The sequence below is a fragment of the Agelaius phoeniceus genome, chromosome 4, assembly GCF_051311805.1.
Source record: "Agelaius phoeniceus isolate bAgePho1 chromosome 4, bAgePho1.hap1, whole genome shotgun sequence".
NCBI classification, from domain to species: Eukaryota; Metazoa; Chordata; class Aves; order Passeriformes; family Icteridae; genus Agelaius; species Agelaius phoeniceus.
The window spans coordinates 38604099-38629506 of NC_135268.1; the positions used below are offsets into that span (position 1 = coordinate 38604099).

The 25408-nt window shown below is 36.4% G+C and overlaps 1 protein-coding gene and 1 long non-coding RNA gene across 4 annotated transcripts in view; one reads left to right on the plus strand and one right to left on the minus strand.

The window, feature by feature from the left end:
- The window catches only part of LOC143693964 (uncharacterized), a 30901-nt gene extending 19568 nt beyond the window's left edge, over window positions 1–11333 (plus strand). For both annotated transcript variants that reach the window (XR_013182095.1, XR_013182096.1), the window contains exons 4-5: window positions 2635–2791; window positions 5027–11333. This is a non-coding gene — a long non-coding RNA (uncharacterized LOC143693964). The remainder of the gene's footprint in view (window positions 1–2634; window positions 2792–5026) is intronic.
- Window positions 87–25185, minus strand: HPGD (15-hydroxyprostaglandin dehydrogenase). 2 transcript variants are annotated; one of them, XM_054633633.2, is made up of 7 exons: window positions 24997–25185; window positions 24709–24832; window positions 20723–20829; window positions 9703–9799; window positions 4076–4152; window positions 1973–2136; window positions 87–908 (listed from the first exon to the last, which is right to left on the minus strand). In XM_054633633.2, exons 1-7 carry the CDS (start codon window positions 25087–25089, stop codon window positions 770–772), a joined length of 801 nt encoding a protein of 266 aa, XP_054489608.1. In that variant the 5' UTR covers window positions 25090–25185; the 3' UTR covers window positions 87–769. The 2 variants fall into 2 exon arrangements, with proteins under 2 accessions (XP_054489608.1, XP_077033452.1); XM_077177337.1 differs by lacking the exons at window positions 87–908; window positions 4076–4152 and having other exon boundaries at window positions 1997–2136.
- Between the last annotated feature and the right edge of the window lie 223 nt (window positions 25186–25408).

A 25408-nucleotide genomic window follows, 5' to 3' on the forward strand; every position in this document is an offset into this window, starting at 1 on the left:
CAAAAGGAATATGTATAAAACATGATTAAAACCAGATTATTCAGGATTGAAATGAGATTTCACTCAATGAAGGCAAGAAATTAAAGGTTTAGAAAACAAGATTTAATAGGGAAGAAAACATTTCAATCAATGTCAAAATATTCCTCTTTGTATATACAGAGTGAGAAAATTCACATATATATATATTTATAAAAGAAAATAAAAATATTTCTGAAATATTTTATAAATATCTAAAATCCAAGAAGTTAAAAATCTGTACTTCCTTTTACGACATACAACGAATTAAGTTGCACATATTTAACATTTCATAAGAGAAAGGTAATTCTTAACTCCCTATGGCTACATTTGTGATTTGGATTCCTGAACTGAATTCCTGGTCTGAAGAATTCAAGATGCAAATAGGTAGGCACGACAGTGAAAATAATAACAAACTAAGTCAGATCAACTAAACTATGCTTGGAGTATGTAGATCAGAACAACCAGAATGAAAAAAGTGGCCCCTACTACTAAAAAATAATTAAAAAAACCCTTCAGAGCAGTATATTTATTCTACTAAATACAAACTGTTAATAGTGCTTATAGAATCAGAATAGTGTGGTAACATCTTCCCACAACAGATTTTCTCATCTATCCCTTCATTATTAGGATGCAAATGTTTGAACATTGTCACTGATCTAGAAACAATACTAATCTTTTTTCCCCTGAAATTACTCTTTTCAAAAATTTTCTATTGAAGAAAAGCCAAAAGTAATTAGCCCAAAACAATTATTTATCTCTTTGATGATGTAAAAGGTGCTTGGCCAAATTGGTGAAAATGAATTCCTTGAGATGCTGTGATCTTCATAACTTCTCCATTTAGAGTATCATCTTCAATTATTGTTATCAATCCTTCAGCAATTATTGATGGGCTGAAAAAGAAAAAAAGTTATTTCAGAGTTATGATATAATAGAACATGTAAAAAGGACAAGAAACTCGATGTAAATCTATATATCTGAAAATGTAAAAAATGGTATTTGAACAAATTTATTTTGAGGAATAGCAGAGGTGGTATGAGTGTTTCAGGAGAGATATGTATTCTCCTCAATCAGGACATACATCTAAAGTGGCTACTTTACAAATCATCATTTGTTTGCTCTAGTTTCTGATAAATGCCTGTGGACATCCATCTGCCACTGGGCTTCCTATCAAACTTTTCTCTGTCAGGGAAATGGACAGAAGTAATCCTTACACAATCCTCTGCAGCTCTTTGCTGTTGATTTATCCTTCTGTAGCAGAGCTGACATACAAATTAGCATAAAGAATAATTTCACATGCATTTTGCTGTGGTCAATAGGTGCAAAATATTTTATATAAAGAAAATTATGGGTGAAACAACACGGTCATACAATTTCCTTTGTGCAGAAGCATCTTGCAAGCTAATTGTAGGAAGCTAAGCAAGTGTTAAAAAATATGACTATGCTTGCCATGTTCTCACAGTCTGTCCAAGCTGTCTGCTTTTGGCCTTTGTTGGCAAGACTGCAGTGGGCCAGGTAACTCTTTGATCTGATCCATCGTGGCTGCTGTTGTGCTCTTAATCAGTTTTGTCAGTTCATGGTCCATCTTGGTTCACTTGACAATTTTGTGAAAATTCTGTGCAAATTATATACCCTGTATCTCACAACAAGTTTGATTAAACAAATTCATGAGGGAACACCAAAGGCTATTAAAAACTAAAAGAACTATATTTAACTTGCTAATTTGATTTGGACTTTGCTGGGAAATGGGAATGGATAAAGGGATATATCACTGTGCAGATGGTGCTCTTAAAATAGGCTTAGATCTCTGCCATTTTTTTTTCCTTTCTATACAGATAACCCTTTTGATAGTCTTTTATCTGAGGCAGTATTTCCCTTTTGTTTAATTTTGCTGAAAGCGTTTCTTTGTTCTTCATTAACAAAATGCAAAACCCCCATTGTATCTGACTTGACTTACTCCATCACGCCATAGTACCGCATCATATTTTTTATCTCATCCTTGTATGAATAGTATTGTCCCATATTCTCTTCTTTATCTATTGACTGAAGAATTGGTGTGTTGACAAATCCTGGACAAATTGTGTTCAGTCTCACACCGTAGTTTTCCATGTTAGCAGCTAACTAGAAAAGAGAAAGGGGTAGTAGGCATTTGTCATCAACATTTTCAGACAGTATTTGTAAGCAAGAGATTTACCACAAAGTAATTTTCAGTCTTGCTAAGTAAGGAGATTGTGTTACTACTGATTATTTTAACAAGAAAGTTTGAAGCACATTTTGTCTAGTAATCATACTAGATTACTGGGAAAAAAAAAAGCATTTCTTTTGTCAGGAGAATAATTCTATGAGAAATCAGAACTCTTCCCATGAAGCTGCTTTTTTTTCCTAATACTTTTTGCTCTTAGTGCTCTTTAGCATGTCGTTGACAGTGTTTGAGGGTGATGATATAAATAACTCTTCTAAGCAAAAACAAGAAAGGTTTTCCCAAATGTATGCTCTGGATCTTATAGGAGCTTTTTTATTAAAAGAAAACTCAGAAAGAAATAAAATAATCTTTAAGATACTATATTAAGATACCTTCCTCACATCAACAACAATACAGTATGTTCTCTATCCCTACAGCTGTAATGCTAAACCTTTCTACTTGCTCTGTTGTCCCTGCCAAGGCATGAATCTATCACTGAGCATCTCCACTGGAAAGTCCCTGTGAACTGATTTTTTTTCAGGAAGCAGCTCGGGAACATGATGCAAGAAAGAAGCACAAGTTGTTCTGGGAGAGGTAGGACCCCTTGTTTGTGGTTCTACCAAAGTGTGCATGTAGCAAAGAAGTCTGATCAACATCCAGGTATGAGTTGGATGAACTGGATGAGCTTTCATAGCAGTAGCACAGAACTGATGAATTATACATGATATATCCAAGAATAACCATAACTGTTAATCACTGTGTTCTATTTATTTTAACATTTAATGGACTCCTTTCAGGTATACTCTAAGTCACATGTCATTTTCATGGCAGGGTAGCCTGCCCTTTTGGTCTGGGGAGAAAAGAAACCGAAGCCCTAGGTGTAAGGTATCAGACCTGCCCAACATCAGGCTGTAGTGCCTTTCCTGGTAAAGATCATAGTTCACCATGTTTATTCTTTTTTTCCTCAGCATTCTCATGTTCCTTAAAGACAGTGTTTCCTCTAATTTACGTTTGAGCTTAGATGTGACATTTATATTTCTAATGAGAAAACGAAAATGGGAAACTAGGTTTCATGCTCTTGATATGTTAATATGATATATGCAATACTTATCCACACTATTCTCTTTATGTTAATCTGAAAAAGGAGCTATTTATGTGGGGATTGGTGCATAAAATAGATGGATAAAGTGTAATTCCAGGTGCATAAAATAGATGGATAGAGTGTAATTTCAGGTGTTTAATTCTGGAAATCAGACTGGAAATCTTATGTGAGCAAATTATCTTTAACATTAATCTATTAAAGTGTAATTGTATTTTCTCCCTCCAAGTTGTTTTATTACACTGTTTACTCAATCTAACTAGAAAGTTTTGGAGTTAGAGACTGAAACTTATAATATGGTCATCTTACATGCCCCATCCTGGATGTGTCATTTTTCATTTTTAGAGTATTAAGAGTCAGTAAGAATAAATAATGATCTGTTCAAGTAACTCTTTTACACTTCAGTGCCTATTTATCATTAAAAAAGTCATTGACCTGACTTAGAAACAAGGAAACCAAAATGACTGGGACAGGGTTCTGAAAAAAGAGCTTTAAAACTTGGATTAGGATTTTGCTTTTGGACTCCTCTCACTGTCCTTAAATTACTCTGCAACATCTTTCTTCTATGTTCTCCAAACCTCAAATTGGTCATAAACACACAGATGCCGTACTTATTCTATCTTCAGACTCCCTTTGTGAAAGGAGGGAACCTCCACTGCTTCACACACTTTGTTTTCTTTCATAAAATTAATTCCAGTTGTATGGCTATAGAGGAGGAACATGAAAAATGTAAGCATGTTCCCGAGGAGCTCATGACACCCTGGGAAATGCATACTTACTGCTATGGACCGTGTGAATCCAATGACACCGTGCTTTGTAGCACAGTACACAGGCTGGAATGCAGCAGGCATGAGTCCTTTAAAATAAAAAGGTAGCTGAATGAAGATGTGCATACTCCTATTTTATGATTACCTTAACACACATATAGATCTACGGTGTAAAAAACTTTTGTCAGAGATGCAACAAAATGGATTAGTAGGCATTTGTAAATTATATTCTGTAATCTGGGATAGGCTAAGGAAAAAAAAAGATGAATAAAAATGTGCAGGCAAAAGAAGAGTAAGAAAAAAATATAACTTTTAAAAGGAAAAGTTGTATCTATGAAGTATGACTTAAAATAGAGGACACAATCTGGAAGAAAACACTCAAGAATGAGATTTTTGAGGCATCTATGAATCAGTAAAGTATTCAAAGTATACTGAGGAGCAAAGTCTTTTAGGTGGGCTTTGATATCTAATGTATGAACTGGATACCTGCAATCATTTCCAGTGTGGGAATAGGAGAATCAAAATAAAAATTTTCTGCTAACACTGTAAACCTTTATGGTCTGAGTGGGAGAGCACAAAATTTTTATTTGTTTTAGAGAAAGAAGAGACAACAGAGGTTTTGGAAGAAAACTAAGAACTTAATTCTGGTAAGACTGAGTAGATGGCAAAAAGCTAGTCAAGAAGAAATGACAGACCATGAGCATATATTAATTTCTGCCAATTATGCCAACAATTTCTAATATACAATGAAAGCTGAACTGGACCAAATGGATGCTGTAGTTCCACCTGAAAATTAGGCCCTTATGAATAGCAAACTTCAGCCTGTCTGAAAGCTAGAGGATAAAATGTTTTCCTGAATGTGCTGCTGTAAAACAGGATAGTAATTTTAATGCCTTAATGTTTGATTCTAATGGAAATAATCCAAAATAATAGCTCATTTTTTTTTTATCTTTCATACTTTAGATCTTAAGGTGATACTTTCAAGAAGGGGTGTGACTTACCTCAGTGGAGATGAAGAATTCGCTCTCTAGCTCTAAGTATGGATTTGCCAGAAAAATTACATATGCCAGACTTGCATGGGCTCTTTGTGCTGGGATCTATTTTGTCTGATGGAAAGAACTTTATAAGAGAGCCCAAAGCTCTAATTACCAACCTGACAGCTTCAAGGTTTTATCTTGATTTAAATGCTACCTTGATGATCCTGTGAAAGCAGAACTGTTCAGTACTGGGAAAGGAAGAACTTAACCTATTGTCTGGTTTCCCTTTTACAATTGTATTTATTTGCTTAGCTTGGACTAATGTGCTACGCTTCTGCTTAAGAACTCACTTTATGAAAGGGCTTTTGTACTGTCTCCTGTGGGTTGTGATCACAACAAATGCTTAATATTCTTCTGTTTGTTGACTTTTGATGATCACCATTCTTCAGATCATTGGAAACATTGGAATATTGGCACATTAGAAATAATACAATACTATTTTTAAAAAAACCCAAACTTTCAAGGACTTTTACACGCTTCAAATAAAGGAAATTCTAACCAGACTGCAGCTAACAGAAATAAAACAGATGAAGTCTACTGGGACACACAGAGAAAGAATTTAGAAGTAATTTTATTTTTATTTTTTAACCACAGTAAGAAAAATCACCTTTTACTTGAGAGGGAGGAGAAACAAAGTAAAGAAATAAACAAAGGAAGGGCGCAGCTCACAATAATGAGGTGGAATAAGGCTCAAAGACTTACTTAAATGCCAAAGACAGCAGGAATAACTAGGCAGGAAGAATAACTAGGCAGGAAGAGAGGAACTAGTAGAATTTTTGGGCTTTTTTTTGAAAACCAGTTCTTTCCTAATTGAAATCAATATCTTTGCTGAAGTGGAGAACCAAGAAAAAATCATCTCACTTTTGGATAAAGCATCTAAGACTAGTTTTAGCATTCCTCACATAAAACAGTAACAGTCCTGTGTCACTTTTGTTCCTGAGTTCAGTACTCAGAACCCCACTGAGGGCTTTCCAGCTCAGAGCCACTTCCCCACCCTAGGAAGAGCTGGGCCTCTGTTGGTGGCATGTCCCAGGGACCCTCCTAAAGTATTTTATGATGAGCCACTGTGTCACATTGAGTCTGCTCTGCCCACATATTTATTCAACCAGTGAGCAGAGATGAGTTCCTAACATGTTAGTTAGGGCATTCATTTGTTAGAAAATCTGGATTCTATTTGCTGCTGCCATGAATATTTAATTATCTTATGCAAAGCAGAATGGCAGTGAAACAGACTAGAGACCATTATGCACAAAATAATGGGGAGAAGAAGAGGAGGTGTTCCAATGGATGGTGATAGGTCAGTGTACTTCTGGAAAGTGATACATTTGGATTTTAATCTCTCTTAGACGGGGAGGAGGGGGCTGCTGCTATGGCTAGATTTTTCTCTCTCTAGATGTTGCTGCATGGTGAATTGGAAATGACTTTGTGATGACTCAAGATGCTCTTTGGTTTAGCAAAACAAGTTCAAGCAGACCAACAATAATCCTGTGCTGCAGTGTTAACTGCTCTGTTTTATTTTTCTCAGTTCCTGGCAGGCTGAGAGAGACAGTTCTTGCCCTTGCTTATATTCTACTCTCCTTGCTGGTGTCAAGAGCACTCTACCATTGAAGACATGGTGTCAGGTGTCTCAGTACAACTCCTTATTTGTCATGATCAAGTATCAAAAACCACATCCTGAGAAATTAATACTGGAGGTGGAGAATTCTATCAATATGTTTGAATTGTATCAGTAGGCTTTGCTGAAACCAGTATTTCCTTTCATTCCACTTTGATGAAATGAAAGAACTTTGATAAAAACAGAATTAAGCATTTTTCCCCAGTTACGCTCTCCCATTGAACGTTGCCCTCAGATATTTGAGTAAGTTCCTTTCTTTGAATAAGATTTATTAGCCTTTTTAGTTTTAAGCTGGACTTTGAGAAAACCTTTCTGGTTTTCTCTCTGCATGCCTCCATGATATCATTTTAGTCTTCCCGAGTCCCAAAACAAAGGTGCAACAGAAATCCTAGGAAAAATTCTAAGCTGTGATATAGTGAAGTCTGAAGGGAATAGCTTCTAATTCTTGTTAACCTCATTCTGGCAGATTCTGCTGAGCATTTGCTTTTCACAAAGGGGAGGGACCAGAAGCTCTGTCATGATGCTCAGGCCTCAGTTGTACAGCCATTGACATTTCTGGTCCCCTGTATCCCTGTGACAGAGTCCTTGCTTGTAACCATTTCTTGTAATACATATAGGATCTGGTCCTAAAAAAGCTTTTTTGCTGTGACAGGCACTTTAAGTATCCCTCATAGCTGAAGCTTTCAATAAAGGGAAGGCAAATCAGTTGTTTGAGGAATCTGAATGTTTGAAGTTGAGTGCAATCAAACTGATGTGGCTGTGCAGCAGAAAGGCATCCAGATTCACTACACATTGAACAGCCTCTCAAAAAAGTAGCATAATGCTATACTAAAAAATTGTAACATTTTTTAAGCCCTCTGTAAATACTCTGACTTTTTTTTTTGTCTGCTAAAATACAGACAGATACAAATTCATTTTCACAGAAAACCTTCTTCAAAATACAAAAGACATCAAAACAAAAGTGTGTGCCATACTTGAATTCCTTTTGCCCTTTTACCCTTTGCAAAAAGAGTACAGGTACAGCCACCTAAAGGTAAAAGACCATGTTAATTTAAGTTTAATAATTTAAATAGCCTCTTGAGTTAAATTTAGTTTTTTATGCTTTCTCCGTTTCTTTTAACTATTCCATTATAGGCAATTAAAGGTACCATGTGTGGATGTGTGGCTCACTAGAGAAGAAATTTTAGAATCTTTTATTACTTGAATTTGAAAATTAGGTCTATTCCAACGAAAAAACCTGCGATCATTGAAATTGTTTTTTATGGAGCAAAATTTGAAATAAAACACATTTCTCATTATCTTAGTTTAGCAGAATTACTTCTTCTTGATATGAATGCAGAAATCAAATAAAATTAAATTTTGCAGCTTTGAGACATAGTTGAGTGCCTGCTGCATGGGATCACATATTTCTGTCCCTCTTTTAAGTCCTGTCTGGGGTCAAGACTAAAAAAAGGAAGACTTGTTACTGGATAGACAGGCTCTGCCTTTGATCCAGCTCAATGAAACACTTTTAAGCATCCATGTCACAGAAATAATTTTGCTAGTATTAATTAATGGGTGTTTGGAAATGTGATACTGTAAGGCTTGATTCTGTCTCTAGTCCAAATCACTGGCAAAATTCCCATGGTGATGTACTGATTAATATTAATGTAGCTAATTAATGTGCAAAGGAAATATTATTGAATTTTATATAAGCACTAGGTACAACTCTTCTTGTTGCTCAAAAAGACATGGGAAGGTTTCCTGTCTGTATGTTACAGAGTACTTGGGCAGTGGGGATCAAAACCACTCAGAAGTTTAATGATCAACAGAAGCTAGCTCTGAGAAAACACTTGAAGGGGATGTTAAGCAAGCCACTGGAAGTTTGTCTTTCATATATGCAATAAACTGCAGGACTTAGACCTTCAAACTGAAAAGGAGAATTACAATCACAAAGCATGAATAGTAGTAAGTACAAAAGCAATAAAAATTAGTATACGTTAGCTTTTAAAGTGTGTTTTTCCTTATGACCTTGGAAACAATTGTTAAACACAAGCCATGTAAAACCAAGCAAAGCAGAGAAACTGTTGTTTGTCTTAACAAAGAGAACAGCCAAGTTTTTAGGTCTTAAAACCAAAATAATTTTGTGTTCATTTGAGACTAGTTAGAAAAGGAATCAAACCACTTGCTAGCCCTACCCTTTCTTAAGCACTGCCTTGGGCATTGGTGTCTCTGTGAACATGTTTAATATTTTACTTGTGTTGATGACCTCTTGCACTGCAACAGCAGTTTCCTTCAGGTTAATTTGGACCCAATACAATGTCCATTTCAGCCTATAGAGACAAACTTACTGGTGTCAGCAGGCAATGTGTCAGGCAGTATGGAAAATGCTGACTTAAAGGTACATGGAGTCTTTTAATAAGACTCCATGTCTTGGACATGTGTGCATGCATTAAGTCAGATCTTCAAGATCCATATGCATTATGTCAGTAGGGTGACCTGGACATTTAATCTTAAAAGCTAAGGTCTACAGGAGAACTTAAACTACTCACCCATGCACTCTTGCTTAAGCTTGGTAAAATATGAGTGTTAATTTTATGACTCCTCAAGTACAGGTAGATCACAGCTGAAAGGACTTGGAACACAGAGTGGGTGTGTGAAAAACTTTGTTAACAAACTAGGTACAGTCTAGCCTAGAGAGGTTCCTACATTTGTGTTCCTCTGGAATTGAATGGAGGAATTTATGTCAGGCTCCAGGTTTTAAATGCAAGACTGATAGGTTAGGAAAATTACATTTTTTTATATTGAACTGTGTTTAAAAAAGCAAATTAAATTTGTGGTTGTTTGATATTCCTTCTATTGCTATGATGAAAACCAGTTCAAAATATTTCTAAACGGGAAAGGGCCATAAAAAGAAGAAAAAGTAAGACTGATCAGTATGATTAAGAAAAAAACACAGAAGAAGAAGAAAACACAGCAGAAATTGTTTATGCAGAAAATTTTCTCACCTGCCAAGGATGAGATATTAATGATCACTCCTCCATCACCTCCATTTCCTTTTCTCATGTATTCTATGCCAAGGTAGGTTCCTCTGATCACAGATGTCTGGTATAGAGAGGAAGGAATTATTGAAGATACTCAAAGATTATTTGAAAGTATTCAAAATATTTTACTGAATTATTGATGTTATTCAAAAATATATATTGTGCTTCTACAAACTGGAACTTGCTTTTATTGTAGTGCTTAGAACCTGCATTGCTTTACTAGAGATCTTATTTATATTTTGAAGTTTTTAAGCACAGAGACACTCCACAGTATTGCAACTCAATAACTTCAGAAGCACAATTGCAATAAATAGAAGTAATAGCAGTTTACATATTTCTCTCAATGAGATATAAATAAAAAAACTAAAATATTGAAATGTGAAATAAGAGCTATGAAGGAAATGAAACAAAAAGTAAATAATTTATAGGTGAAACACATACCTTATCCAAAAATATAAGTGGCAGATGAACTGATCTAAATCCCATTGTTTTTGTTGAGATAGCCTGTTCTATATTATAAAAAAATGTACTAACTGTATCTGAAGATAACATTAACACTTAAAACTTCATTAGGCTCAAGTCAAAAGAAATTCACACTTTTTAGGATTAAGTACCATGATATAGTCCTGGTCCCAAGATATGAAAAATGTGTATTATTTTCTGACTAAAGTTAAAGGAGTTTTACCATTCCTCTCAAATGAAGGTTAGCCCACACAGGCAAATACAGAGAAGGTAAAAATGGCATTCTAAGATGTTAGCATAATATGAGATGTTAGCATAATATTAGCTGTGATTTTTACAAACATTTTTTTTTTTAAGACAGAACTTCAAGGAAAAAATTTTCTGAGACTTGTATTTTGATTCCTTAAAATCTGTTTTTGAACCCTACTGCAGTCAGAAATTCTGCTGAGATTCCTCTCACTGAGCTTCAGGCTTTTAAACTGAGATGTCCAAAGACACACCAAGCCTTGGGTTACCAGCCTGCTGGGGGAATCAGGAGAGAGTTTCTCTCAGAAAGTCACTTTACCGAGAGTGAAACGAATAGTAAGAAAAAGGCAGCAGACATGGTTCCTGGTGGAAGATAACTTTAGAGTTAAATTTCTCTAAATTTACTGCATTAGTGATGAGTTCCATAACTATTTACCTTTTTTTTTAATCTCTCTGTAAGAATTTCATATTTGCTTTACAATTTCTCCTTAAAACGGACAAATACATTGAGATACACTTTTAGTCTTTTGGAAATATTATTTCAGCTTTTAAATGAGAACTTCATTTGTAATTTGTGACTGTTTAGTGCTATTTATTGACTCAAATAAATTAAGATGTCCAAAAGGTGAAGTGTGCATGATTATTTCAATATCTTTGAGCAGAGAAGGTCTGCAGAATAATGGAGACAGAAATTTCCCATAAGAAAACCAGAGTAAAGAATCTGTATTTGGCTAAAACCTTAGAGATAGTGACTAGAGAAACTGGGGGGAAGAAAGAGAAAAGCTTTTAAAATCAGAATGTTAACTATTTTTCTGTCACTATCTAAATTCCCAAAGCAAAATTGGAATAATCTGGAGATGGGTATTATATTTCATTTTCATTAGCTGATATTTTAGACACGAATGTTACAAAATATAAAGTAGTACTACTAATTCATTTTCAGTTATTCTTCATGCTTTTCTGGATTTAATAGGAATCAGATTTGGAAGAGTGCATGTCCTACTTTATTAATATCACTGGTTTATTTTTTAATTAACATGAGGCTGCCCATTGACAGAGTTACAACAACCAGAGACCTCATTACCAAGTTTGCTTTGGAATCTTGATAATTAATCATTTTTTCTCATTTTCTATAGTTTCAGCGCTTAATGAGATATTTTTACATAATAATATATTTTCAGAATATCTATTTCCTGGAATAGTGCAAAACTTCACAAAATATGAATATTTCAAAATTCTGAAATAATATTTTAAATTTTTCTTATAGAAAAAATTCCTTCTTTTTTTTTCCTGGAAAGTCTTATTTAAGCGATCATTTTTTAAGAATTATTTTGATTAATTTAAAAAGGATGCTGTTGATTAAATGCTTCAACAGAAACTTTCCAAAGAATTTTGTTGCATACCAGACTAAATCAGATTTCTTTCACATGTCCTGGAAAGTAGCAGAGTCTTTATAAAGGTTGATCTAGTCCTGTTTAATTGTCACATATAAATTTGATTTATTTAAACCAAGATTGTTAATGTACAGTAGTGTTGCTATAAGATATACTTATTCTGAACATAAACTTATTGGCACCTCAACCAAAATTAGATTTGGACTTAAGAGTGGAGTGGTTTTTTTCTAATATATATATATATATATATATATATATGTATGAGAGGCTGTACAAAAGATATTTGAGGAAGAAAGGGGTTAATGATGTCTTTGGAGAGCAGGTGCAGGTCCTGTCATGCCCTGGAGCAGTGGCTCAGCCTGCTGAGCAGAAAAGGAGAATTCCACTTAGGATGATTAGAGAAAATAAATCAGTTGAAGAAGGAAGTAGCTTGGGGCTCCTTGAAGGCTTTTCAGTTCCTTCTAATTCAGAGATAATAGAGCTAGATGAGTCCTTGGCCAAACCACAATTTTAAACCAAGAAAACAGTGGGTAGCTTGGCTGTCCAATCAAAATTACTGTACTGTTCTTTTTCTCCCTCTGGAATCCATTAACTTAGTACTTCTTCACGAGGCTGGAGACATGTTCTCCTTTACATAAAGGCATTGTGAGAGGTGGTCTTCAAGTGAAATGCAGACTTCCATCTGGATATTGCCCCTTACACCAGCTATAGCCTTGTAATCCTTACCTGTGATCCTTGCAAAACCCTCACTAAGTGTGGCTGATCTTGGGTCAAATGGCTATTTATGATGTTTGGGCTGATAAAATACAGAATTATTTTGCAGGTAAACTCTGAAGCACATACCCAAGGTGAGAAGAATTTGCCTGCACTCTCAGCAGATGGCACTTTTCTTCTATTGTGTGTTGAATTTCTCATTCTCTTGAAAGAATCCATCTCTCTCCAATCCTCTCAAAATTTATGTTTTCTGAATGCAGCTTTTTGGTTTTAGGTTATGATGAAAATATCTGTCATTTCCTTTCAATTAAATGAAAGAAACTAAAAGTATTTTCAGATTGTGCAGTTCCCCAATCATATGTTTAAGCTTAATAATTCAATCCCAGGTTCTAACCAACAATAATTTATAGATTATCTATTAAATAAAAATTCCACAAAAGTTAAATTTAAAATTACCTAATAAAAAAAAATGTCTGACCCAGCTTAAGATGAAAATATGCTGGGAGACTTTGTACAGGAAGGCATTTTAGAGCTGAATTTTTTATGATTCCTTTGTTTATGACTGCATTTAGCTCAAGGGATATTTTTCATAAATATGTCAAGAACAAAGAGTATCAAAGTAGTCAGCCTTATAACTAAATGTAGGTAAATCAAAAATTGATACAGCTGATTCTTAATTATTTTTCTTTTTTTTAATCCTGGCTATGGAAAACTAGTATCCTTGAAGTCAGAAAAGAATCTAAATTACTGTTCTTCTAGATGTTGAAAAGCATGATATCTCAGCAACACTGCTGTTTATTTTCTTCTCAAAATACAGTGTTTTACTACAGCACATCATAAGAACAGGCCATTAAGGTGCACTGGAGGTCTGAGTATGCTCTCAAGGGAGGCAATTTTACTCTTCAACTGCCAGCAGAAAATTTAGGATTCTTTAAATAAAGTTAAAGTGGTGAGTGTGGGAATATGTCATAGCATTACGTTACATAAATTACAGATTTAAATTAGAGGAGATCAGATGTGCTGAAGTATCATACAGTAATAAACCTAATATGGTATCTGACATCATGGTAAACGTTGCAAAATAATTGTGCAAATACTCAAAATATTTCCAGTTGCTTTTGAGAATAAGGTATCTGTAATCAGTAACTTATTTAATGATTTCTTAAATAGCAATTTAGTTGCCAGTGTCAAAATCAGAACTAAAACTTACAAAATCTTTGATTCTTCAAATTTCTATGTATCCTTTGGCTGTATAGATTTTATTCTATCATTCTAAAAAAAATCATATATTGAAATTCTGATTCTAATTAGGCTCAGCGTCTTCAGTAGAGTGCTAAATAATTTTTTCCACCTTTAGGAACCAATGTCAGCCAATGTGTACAATGTTCCTGTATTCCAACATTATATCTGTCAATTTTTATACTTTGTGTTTCATTTTAGATTTATCTATTTAAAAAAAAAAGGTGTTTTTTTGGTGATGGTGCCCAGGACATCATTAATCATCATCGTTTTCAAGTGACAATGGCTTTGAAAGTAACTGAGTACACAGTGCTTTTTTTTCCTAGTGTTTCAGGGCAGCTGTTCCAACTGACATAGTTTCTCACACCTATTTAATAAGGTTTTGCTTGCCACCACTTGTCAGATACATCTGGTACTTCATGCTGAGAAAATACATCAGCATCTTCAGCGCTGAAGATGAGCACTATATTGATATCAAGATGATATGGTAATATGAATTCCTGTGAGAAAACAAAATAGTAATCAGTCCTAACATTTTATGTAGGCTCCTAAACTAAGATATTTCAGTGCTTGGGGTACTGAATAAAAATGAAAGAGCCACTAACTTGTGGTTTCATAACGCAGGTTAGCACAGAGCTGGAATTTGACCCAAGATCATTTGCCTTTCATAGAGTGATGTTGTAAATCAACGACTATCTATAAGGAAACATTTAAAAGTACTTTGTGAATTGTGTAAGATGAGCTTCAAAATTCTGAAACTAAAAGTGCTGCTTGTGATATCCATGATAAATTTTAGCATTTTGCTGTTGGAAAGGAAGGTGGGACTAATTTTTTTTAATGTAGATTTTCTAGGAAGTGGACAAGTTGGAGCAAGCATGCAAGTTCCTTGGCATTCCTATGTATAGGTTAGTTTGATTGCTATATGAAATTAAATTTTAAGCTCTTGAGTATGAATTTCCAACTCAAACTGTGGAAAACAAGAAGTCTAGAGAGGAAGAGGCAGAAAGGAGAAAGGAATACATAGCAGGATTAGATGATTTGCTACAAATCAATAGCTCTTTTACAAGGTGGGAATGAAACACTATAGCTTTAGCTAAAGGGTGCAGATTCCTTTACTCCACTACCCCCGTTCAATACACCTCCACATTCCTGAAGGACATAGGAATAGTATTCCATTTTGATAGCTGGTCTTATGTTCTTAGTTTGAAATCTTTGCTTTTCATTATACTTCAACACTGGTTATTGTAAACATACATTAAAACCATAAGCTAAGAACTTCATTGACTTACTGTGCTATTAAGGTAACTGTGTCCTTCCTAGAACAATATAAACAGCAAAAATAATTATACCTAGAGGCTTCTTTATGTACTTAGAGGATTGATTCTTGTGCTACTAATTTCAAGGTGTCACTTCTCAATTTTTGGCCACATTTCCCCTTAGACACTTAGTCTTCTGACATCAAGTTATGCTGAAGAATATGCAAGTAAGCCATTGAGGTAGCCACTGGTTGTCAGTAAACCAGCCACCTATGCCATTTCATCTACTACAGATAGCACTGCTTGTTTTGGTCTCTTTCTCTATTGCTGGCACAGAGAAATGATGCTTGCCTTTGTCACTCTTGTGGGACCTAGTGGTTATTTCCAGCTGCTGAATCCAGCTATATGTCCAGGTTACATTACTTTGGGGTGAAATTTCAGTTCTTAACATTTCTCCTGGTATGCTGAGAAAGGCCAGCAAGGTGTATGGAGCAGAAGAAGGTCACAGCATACTCCCATTTATAGCTGGCACAGTGGAACAGCCTTGTGATGACCATGATGCTGTTGTCACAAAAATAAATTCAATGAAACACTTCTGATGTTTCATTGTCTGAAACACCTAGTTACCCTTCTGTCTTCAGTTGAAACATTAATTGGCATTCTGAGAAATAGGTCCTTACTGATATGCAAACAATGATTTTGCAAGGTTTGCTAGTTTCTGGAACATGTATTTCACCATGAGCCATAGTGAACGGAGTCACACATAAATATACAGTGGTGCATTATCTTCTCTGTAGTTCCAATCTAAGTATTTTGATGTTGGTAGACTTCATTTTAGTAAAGGACTTTCTAAATTCATGGAAATTTGTTACTTCTGTCATTTATGGAAATAAACTGTGCAAACTCATTAAAAATGTAAAAATTTGGAATTGTTGCATATTTCTACATTTTGCCAAGTAATGAAGAATAAGACTGTCATGCACCTGAAGAAACTTTATGTGTACCTTTGAATTCTACTTACTTCTGGACAATGCTTAAATAATTGAACCCCAAATGACTGGGGTGTTTTGATGTGCCCAGCTTCTGGCCTGAAATATAGTTTTGCCAGAATGTGTTAAAATTGCAACATTATCACATAAACAGGGGGTAGTTGTGATTTTGCTTTCAATTTTTTTCAGAATTTCATTTGGGTAATTGGTTTGAATATATATATAAAATTAATTTTTTGTCATAATAAAACTGTAAGGTGGTCAAAATGCCACACAAAGTACTTCTAAACTTTTGATTCAGGTAATATTTAAAATGTAAGAATAGGTGATACCAGTACTGCTACATTTAACTGTATCCTGCAACCTATGTTAGTTTTCAGAAACCTCTGACATGAGCATAACAAGAGACCCTGTGGGTAATTTGGGGGATTGTCTTTAGTATAAAATGTGCTAAGTGCATTTGTAATGACCAAAGACACTGTAATTATAATGGCCACTCTAATTAAAGTGGTTCCAGAAAGCCACATCAACACAAGATAAAATTATTGAAGCTTAGAACACCCAATTGTGTTTAAATAACATACATGTTCAAGGCTCGTAAAGATGTGGGCCCTTTTTTGCTTTAGGGATTTGAAGAATAAAAAAAGTCAGATTATAAACTTTCTGGGTCCCTTAGGTATAAATTTTTATGAATGCAATAAAGATTGTCATGACAGAGGACTGTAGGTAGGACCCTTAATAAGAATTTATGTGTTATTCACTATTGTATAACACATAAGCACATATTTTGTGCACAAATACATGTGTGTGACAGACTGCACTGGTAATATCTCTTTAAAATGGAATTCTTGTATGGTTGCCAAATTAATTTTCTATGTGCCATAATAACAAGAGTGTATCCTTGTATGAGTTTCACTAGCTGAAGCTTCTGATGATCAAGCTGATATGAATCAAGTAAACACCCTGAGATTTGGAGTTTTGAGGTGAGGAATAGATGGCATTGCTGGACTACTTAAGTGAAAAAAAAATAGATGTATTAATAAAGTAACAAGAAGATGGATGTTTAGCACAAAATGTAGCAAAAAGGTGGAAAGCATTGCAATAGAAATATCATTTTAGTAGTCAATACTCCTTCCTACACCCCCTCCCTGGCTTTATCAAGTTGTCTTTTCTTGCTCTCAGGATACTGTAACGAACACCAGTAGGAATTGTGTTTTACTCCATTTTCCTTCCAAATTAAGTCCCACTTTTTGAACCTTCTTCATGCTTTCTCAAGCAGTATTATCAGAGAACTTCCTTACACTCCTATAAAAACGTTCCTGAAGACCAACCGGTTCTGTGAACTGTTTTAGCCATAAAGAACACACCCCAGATGTGTTTGTTCTGATTTATCTTGGTCTGTACTGCTCTACTTTTGTACTTTGTACTTTAAACTGGGGCAGGGAATATTTGTTATATCAATATATAAATGAAATCACTAAGACAACGACTGGGATGTAGATTCTTTTTCCCCTTTAAAAATAAAAAAAAATATGTGCATGATATGTATCACACATATGTGTGGCTAGAGCATCTGTTTCTGTTCTTAGAAATAAAACAAAGAATACTTAAATTATCCTACAAGAGGGAAATCGAGACATTTCAAAAGAATGTATTTCATATATATTTTGCTCCTTTCTGCAAGAAACACAAAAGTATTTCATAGAACCAACCCATAGAAGATATTACATGCATCAGCTTTTTTTTTTTTTTTTTTTTGGTTATAATTAAAAAACTAAAAAGTACAAAGCATTACATCTTGTTTTACAGAAATTACAGTAACTAGATAGAAATGCTTATGGAGATAAGTTGACTCGGTGTTAGGGAGAGAATAATCAAATCAATAGGTGAGTGGAGATATTTGGATCTTAGAGTAGCTTTGATTTAACCCACATAACTGTAATTCTACTCTGTTAGATCGTTTTAGATGTTCTTCCAGTCACCACCAGGTATTTAGAATTTGGAAATTTTCCAACATTCAACTCTGATTTACAAGGACATTTATGGTGAACTTGCATATACCATAATGTATAAACTTCCTAATATTCTCTTAGGGAAAAAAAAAATAGGGGACTAATTTGATTGTTGAGCATGCAGGTTTCTAAAACTTGGATTGCAGATTTTCTGCTACTTGAGACCACTTATGGTCTGCTTCTGCTCAATTACTTTTAAAAAGAAAAAATAAAAATAGAATCATAGAATTGTTTAGATTGGAAAAGAACCTTAAAAATCATCAAATACAACTCAGCCCAGAACTGCCAAATCCACCACTAAACCATGACCCCAAGCACCACATCTATAGGCCTTTTAAATACCTCCAGGGATGGTGAGTCAGCCACTTTCCTGTGCAGCCTGTTCCAGTGCTTGAAAACCATTTTGGCAAAGAAATCTCTCCTCATATCCAATCTAAACCTCCCCCAGCCCTTCTGACCATTTTCTCTTGTCCTATCACTTCTAACTTGGAAGAGGAGGCTGTCCCCTACCTCCTTACAACCTGCATTCAGATGACTGTAGGGTGATAAGGATCCTGTGAGCCTCCTTTTCTCCAGGTTAAACAACTTCATCTTCCTCAGCTGCTCCTCATAAGACCCTTCACTGCTTTGTTGCCCCTCTCTGGGCACGCTCCAGCACCTCAATGTCTTTCTTATAGTGAGGGGCCCAAACTGAACATGGGATTTGAGGTGCAGTCTCACCAGTGCTGACTACAGAGAGGCAATCCCTGTCCTGGTCCCACTGGCCACATTATTGCTGATCCAGACCAGGGTGCCATTGGCCTTCCTGACCACAGCTGGCTCACATTCCGCTGCTGTTGACCAGCACCCCCAGACCCTTTCCCAACGGGCACCTTCTCAGCAACTCTGCCCCAAGCCTGAGGTGATGCATGGGGTTGTTGTGACCAAAGTGCAGGACTCAGCACTTCACCTTATTGCAGCTCAGACAATTGGCCTTGGCCCATCAATCCAGCCTGTTCACATCTACAGAGCCTTTACAGAGCCTTCTGATCCCTCAGCAGATCAACCCCCCACCTAGCTTGGTGTCTTCTGCAATGTAGTAGGAGGTTGTTAACGTCTTTTGTTTGATGCACTTGGCATCAGAAAATTATTAAGATATCACTCTGAGTGAGGATATTTACCTTGACAGCAAGCATCACAGTCAAACATATTTCTCACATGGCCTTCAGTATTTCCAGTGATGACTAATTATCTGTGCTTGCAAATTTGACAGGTGAATGGCTGCCTACATTAACTTATATCTTGTGTTAAAACCAGGCACAAAAGTAAAAAGAAGTAAGTCATCTAGAACACAGTCTTCTTTTACACTCAAGGGATCTATACTAAGAGATACAGATGCTCCCTATCATTGAGGATGACGAACTACTGTTACTTCACAATATTAAGTTTCCTAATGTTTAATTTTTGGGAACATTTTAGAAATTAAATGAAGAGAAAGAAATATATGTACTTAAATCTTGATGAATACGTAAGGAATAGATACAAAAAAAACCAAGAGAAAGGTGTTATGAAACTTAAATTTTTTTTTCATGTACCAATTTTCTCATTAATTTTTCTGTAACTTCTCGCATATACAGCTTATGTTATTTGTCCTGGAGTTACTTTGTTAATTTGTTTTTTTGGAGGCATTAGGATTCAAAGATGGGTAGCTTTGTCCTTAAAATTATTGACAAAAACACACCTAATTTTCATATTCTGAGCTTTCTTTTCAAGAAAGCTCAGAACATGAAATGAGAAAAACAAAATTTCAAATGAGAAAACTCCACATTTTACTCTTCAAAGCTTCCTTTTGCTACTTTCTTTGCAGTAAGTATGATCATGGGGTGACTTGTTAAATCACCCTTGAATTAGGATTTCACAGATGGTAGACTACAAGCTGAATTTCATTAGCCTAGAAATTCTATTAATGCTAGAAAGGTCATTCCTTGGAGCTTAGATGTCCTAGAGGTGTACTTGAAATTAAAAACTTTTCAGCTGAGAAAAAACCCACAGATATTGTGTTTTCATCTGACGAGATACCAGATAATATCAAAGAAGTGGTAACAGTTTGTTTGAAAATTAATTTTCCAGGCTTGTTAAATGTACTGGATTTTAGGGAGTATGTGCCCTTAAGTAGTGTGCTCCTACAAGTGATGATGATGAAATGGCCTGTGTTAAAACTCAGATTTTATGCTGGTATGGTTGGTGAGGGAAGTGTGGAGGTTTTGACTGAACAAATTTATTTGTAGTATCAACAAATGGCAACTCCAACTCTAATGCAGGCTAGCTGAGCCTCATAAGTAACTAAAATGTTCTAAAACATTCATATAAACAGACTGGCCTACTGTAGATGCAGCTCTACTGCCTCAGGCAGTCAATTCTTACACCTATTTGGAAATTAATTGGATTTTCTAGAAAGGGAATGTTGTCTGGTGATAAATAATCCAAGCACCTCTACATAGTGCTGTATATCTTGGCTAGACAATTTTAGGGACCCACCACACAGTTATGTGGTGATTGTTTCAATAGCTGCACTTACCAATCCAATCATTAATGTTGTATCATCTGGCAAAATCTGTACAAGCCACAGGCTGTTAACTGTATTCCAACATTAAATACTGAAATATAGACAGGAAAAAAGAGATAATGCTTACCAAGTTAACTTGTATAGTGCTTTCCCAGTCCTTCTCATTGTTCACTCCAGCATTATTAACCACAATGTCCAGCCTTCCAAAATGTTCAATTACTTTTTTGAAAGCACCTATAGTAAGATCCAAGAGTGACAATTCTTAGAACTTTGGAAAGTAATATATAAAAATACAATGCATGCATAAAAATAAATGGTTTATTAGTCTACCAAAATATCTTCCTTATTTTCTTAAACATCAGTGTGCAACATGCAGTTAAATACTTTATCTAACATGCAGCAACATTAGATAAATTTAGGGAAAGTGGAAGGATTAAGATAACATCGTTGCCTTTTCACTCAGTTTGATAGTCTGATAACAGGAGCTGTAAGTTCTTAGCACTTATACATTTGTATTAGATAGGATGTTGGCACCCCAATTATATACATTAAGCATTTATAGTTTGATTTGTAGCAGTTTGGTATAGCTAGTAAAGTCAAGATTTGACACCATCTATTTTGAATGAAAAACAAAAGCTTCAAGTGTTCAGAAAAAATTTCTTAATTCAGTCCAAATTAAGCCTAAGAACACAGTTTTTATTTAATAATAACTGACATGAATGTTTCAACTACAAATAATTAATCTTTTTAGATGTATCTATTTATGGATAAGTTGTTATATATCCTACTTGTCAGGTGACTTTAATAATGTGTTTCTCAAATTAAAGTCTTCCTTTTTTTCTGAGGATAAAAATAGTGACTTGTCTTCCAAACAATTTCAAAATGAGAACTGGGAAACTTCCACAATGACATTGTGTTTTCCCAGGTGACAGTGTTAGAACTGAGATAAAAGATGTGTATAGAAAAACATGATGATGTCATAATGAGGAGCAAACTTCTCAAGCCTGGCTCTGCTTTGACAAGATGGATGAGATGACTTCCAGATGTTCATTCCAGACTAAGATGTTCCAGGACTGAGGACATTTTCTGACATGTATGCATATAACTTGCTTGTTTTCCCCTCCAAATATTGTTCCTCATTAATAAATATTTACTATTATGTAAACCAAGACACCACCTCCCCAATATTATTTTAAAAAATATTGTTTGGTATTTGATTCAAAATCAACAGTATTTCAGGTATACAAAAATTGCGCTCGGTAGGCCTTGATGAAATTACTTCACTGAAAGGTGGTCCCAGGAGCATCTTCCTTCTCTGACCCTTAGTGCTTGGCCCTTCATGACAATCAGGTGCATAGCATCAGCTTGAAGACATCTACCTTTTTTGGCAGCAGTTGCAGGGATTTACAAAGCTTTTCCTGCACCAGCCTTTTCTTTGCCTCAATGCTTCAGGTCCATCATAATCATCATCTTGTGATCAAAACAAGAGCTGGGCAGCTGATGGAACAGGTTTTATTTGTCCAGCTGCCTTTATTGTACAGATCTTTCTAATATTCTATACTACAATATTGTAATATTAATAAATCTTCTGGTTTGGCCTGTCTCCCTTTTTTTCTTTTGTTTGTTGCCAATTCAATCTCTGATTTCTCAACTCTTCAGTCACTTATCTTTCCAATTCTGCGTCATCAAGGGCTGAAATGAAAACCTTTGGCTTTATTAAAAGCAGAAGTGAGTATTTAACTTATTTTGAATGAGTAAAATAAATACAATTTGGTTCCTTATTTATCTTTCAAATTTTGGAAACTGGCTAATTCCCTTTTAAACCCTCTCTAAATAACATCTTTCCTAAGAAAGATGTTTCTGTTAAGAATTAGAATCTTCAAAAACCACCATGGAAAATTGTTATTTTGCCAATGATTTTTTAATTAAACTTACACAGACTTGACTAATTGTAGTTTTCTATTTTACATTTTGAGAAAAGACCAAATGCTTTTGCATATCTGTGTTTGGAATATTTCTGGTAAAAGTTTAACTGCCTACAGTAATCCCATCTATCACCTATCCACAAAAGGAAGAATTTTCTTGTAAATTCTTAGTGAAGTCGTCACCTACACATCAGTATAAGCTGATTTATTCTCCCCTCTTCAAACGTAGAATAATTCTGTGTTTGCATTGCACATTAATTAGTGCTTATGGAATTATAAAAAATTAAAAGCAGATGTTTGTTTGAAATATTGAGTGGGGAAGGAAAAATTAAGAGAAGGATTCATTTTAAAGGAAAGGTAAGAAAAACAATGCAAAGTCAGTACAAACACCAGTTATATATGAGCTTCTTAAATGTCCCTGGAAGGCAGTAGTAAGTATGGTGATGTTTCAAAAGTGGGATGAGATAGGAGATTTTTTGGGGAGATTAGGTGCAAGAACCACCAGAGAAAAAAGTTCAGGCAAGACTTGAAAGTAGATTAAGCAGATGACTTCTTGCCCATAAGCCTCATGTACTTAGAAATATTAGTTCTAGTACTGGGACTTTCTACTGTAAGGGCTAGAGTTAAAAAAAAAAAGGAACTTCATTCACACGCATGACCTTTAACATAAAGTACAGGACTTGATTCCTCTGATGAAACCTTTAAACCCTAAATGTGAAATTAATCTAAATTTGTGAAGTAGTAGCTTACAATTGCAAGTGGAAAAAGATGAAAATAAAACAACCCCAAAACCAGGTCAGAATTCCCAAAGGATTGTGAGACACGATTGCAAATTTACAGTAAGAAACCTGCAGCAGGATTAATGCAGTGATCAGAGAGGCATTAGCAGCAGCAGCCTCCTGTTCTTGCTTTTTTCTTTGCAAGACCCACTTCCAATTTTATTCTGATTACTTTTTTCCTACTAACTTGGTTCCAAAAACTCCCTTGCTGACCTGTCCTACTCACTCCAGCTCCCGGTTCACACCCTGTTGGTCCTGCACTCGCCTGGCACCAAAGAAAGGAGGAGGTGTGGGAGACAAGGCACACTGAGTAACACCCACACAGCAGCACATGCTATTCCTACCCCTAGGATGCTTTTTTTTGCTCCTTACTCCTCCCACTTGGAGAAAATTCAATCAACCTAGCTGATAAAAACTTTGCTGATTACAGCAGATCCCAGATTTAAAGTACGGCATCTTTCTTACAAATAGGCAATGTAAAGCTATACAATTAGGAATAATCATGCTATCTTGGAATAGTGGACAGTATGGCTGAATTCTGGAATAGCAGCAATGTTTTCTGAAATGGCTATGCTCAATGGTCACTGTTGAGAAAGTGACCAGTGAAGTGTAATGAATGAAAACAGACCCAAAGTGTTCACATCGAGATGGCAGAAATGAATCTGGGGAAAGGGCACTGTCAAAAGAGATGTCAAAATCTGAATCTGAGTCACTACCTATGAATGTGCCATTTAATAATGAAACTTTGATGAAGTGATGTGCCTGTTATGAAATATTGTGAAGGTACATCAATGTTATATGATACTCAGTAGGGAACACTGTTTATCCACTAAGTGAAAACAGAAATGCAAATCATTCATGAGGGAAGCTGCTTCCATTCCATGTATCTGCAAAACGTGTGTGAAATGTTATCACCCTATAGTTAACCCCATGATGAAGTAGCATGCCAGTTTTTGCCAGTTCTTCTTTCAGCTGTGGCAGCACACAATGAAAGTAAATGCACTGCATGTAAAGAGCACTGCAACCCAGCACAGAATTTATTACTCCTGTGACGAGGGAATGCAGCTTGGAATCTGTACCGAAACCTCATAAAAAGCAAGTCTGAGCTTTAAAGTTTATATATATTACTCATAAAATAGCAATTATCTTCTGCAGAGGCTTTCATGCAAAAATATCACCCACAATACTCAATGGAATTAACTTCTTTGGCTTTCTGTTGTGCCAAGGAACAAAGTGAAATTATGGTAGCAATGCTGGTAGCAATATTTCCCATCTGCAGGTTCAGGAACAAATCGTTTTTGGGTCAGTGCCAGCAGCGATCGGGAGCAGGCTGTCCCGCAGAGCTCCCTCTCCGCGGAGCGCTTACGGGGGCTGCAGCCCGGGCGCAGCGCTCAGCGCTCACCTCCTACCTTTCAGCTGCTCCTGGTCCGTCACGTCGCACTGGATGAACAGCGTCCTCTGCGCTTCAAACTGCTCGTCCAGGGCCGCCTTGCTCTCCTGTCCGGCCTCGGAGTTGCGGTCCAGCAGGGCTACCTAAGCGGGGCGGGAGGAAAATGAGCGGCCGGCGGGAGGGCGGATGGACGGACGGACAGGTCGCCCGCCGAGCCGAGCTCCGGGGGCTGCCACCACCCCCCGCCCGCGGGTGCCGGCTGCAGGCAGAGGCGAGGGAAAGGGAGGAGGCGCTTCCCGGGGCTTACCTTGGCGCCCTTGCCCAGCAGCGCCTGGACGAACGCGCGGCCGATGCCCTGCGCCCCGCCGGTGACCAGAGCCACCTTCCCATTGACGTGCATGGCCGCCGCGCTCCTGCCGCCGCTCCGCGCCCGCCGAGTCCCAGCAACCCAGCGCGGTGTCACCTGCCCGCTTTCCTTTCTCCCTCCTTCGTGCCCTCCCTCCTGCCCTCCCTCCTGCCCTCCTCCTCGGGCCGCCGCCGCTGCAGCCCCACTCCCCACTGGTGCGACCGAGAGCCTCCCGGAGCTGCCTGGGCGGGGGGAAGCAGGGGCGGAGCGGGTCATTAAATCGTCCTCCCGAGTGTCTGCATGAACTCTGGAGAGCAAGAGCCAGAAAGGAGACCAGCTTCATCCCCTCTGCCCAACCCCAGGCTTTCCGGGG

What these genes read in the sequence shown, in the direction of transcription:
- HPGD (XM_054633633.2), bottom strand. Translation starts at nt 25,089, where the DNA reads ATGCACGTCAATGGGAAGGTGGCTCTGGTCACCGGCGGGGCGCAGGGC. An exon ending in GATTCACACGGTCCATAGCA is followed by an intron (nt 2,137 to 4,075) that starts GTAAGTATGCAT and finishes TCTCTTTTCTAG; the next exon opens with TTAGCTGCTAACATGGAAAA. An exon ending in CGGTACTATGGCGTGATGGA is followed by an intron (nt 909 to 1,972) that starts GTAAGTCAAGTC and finishes TTTCTTTTTCAG; the next exon opens with CCCATCAATAATTGCTGAAG.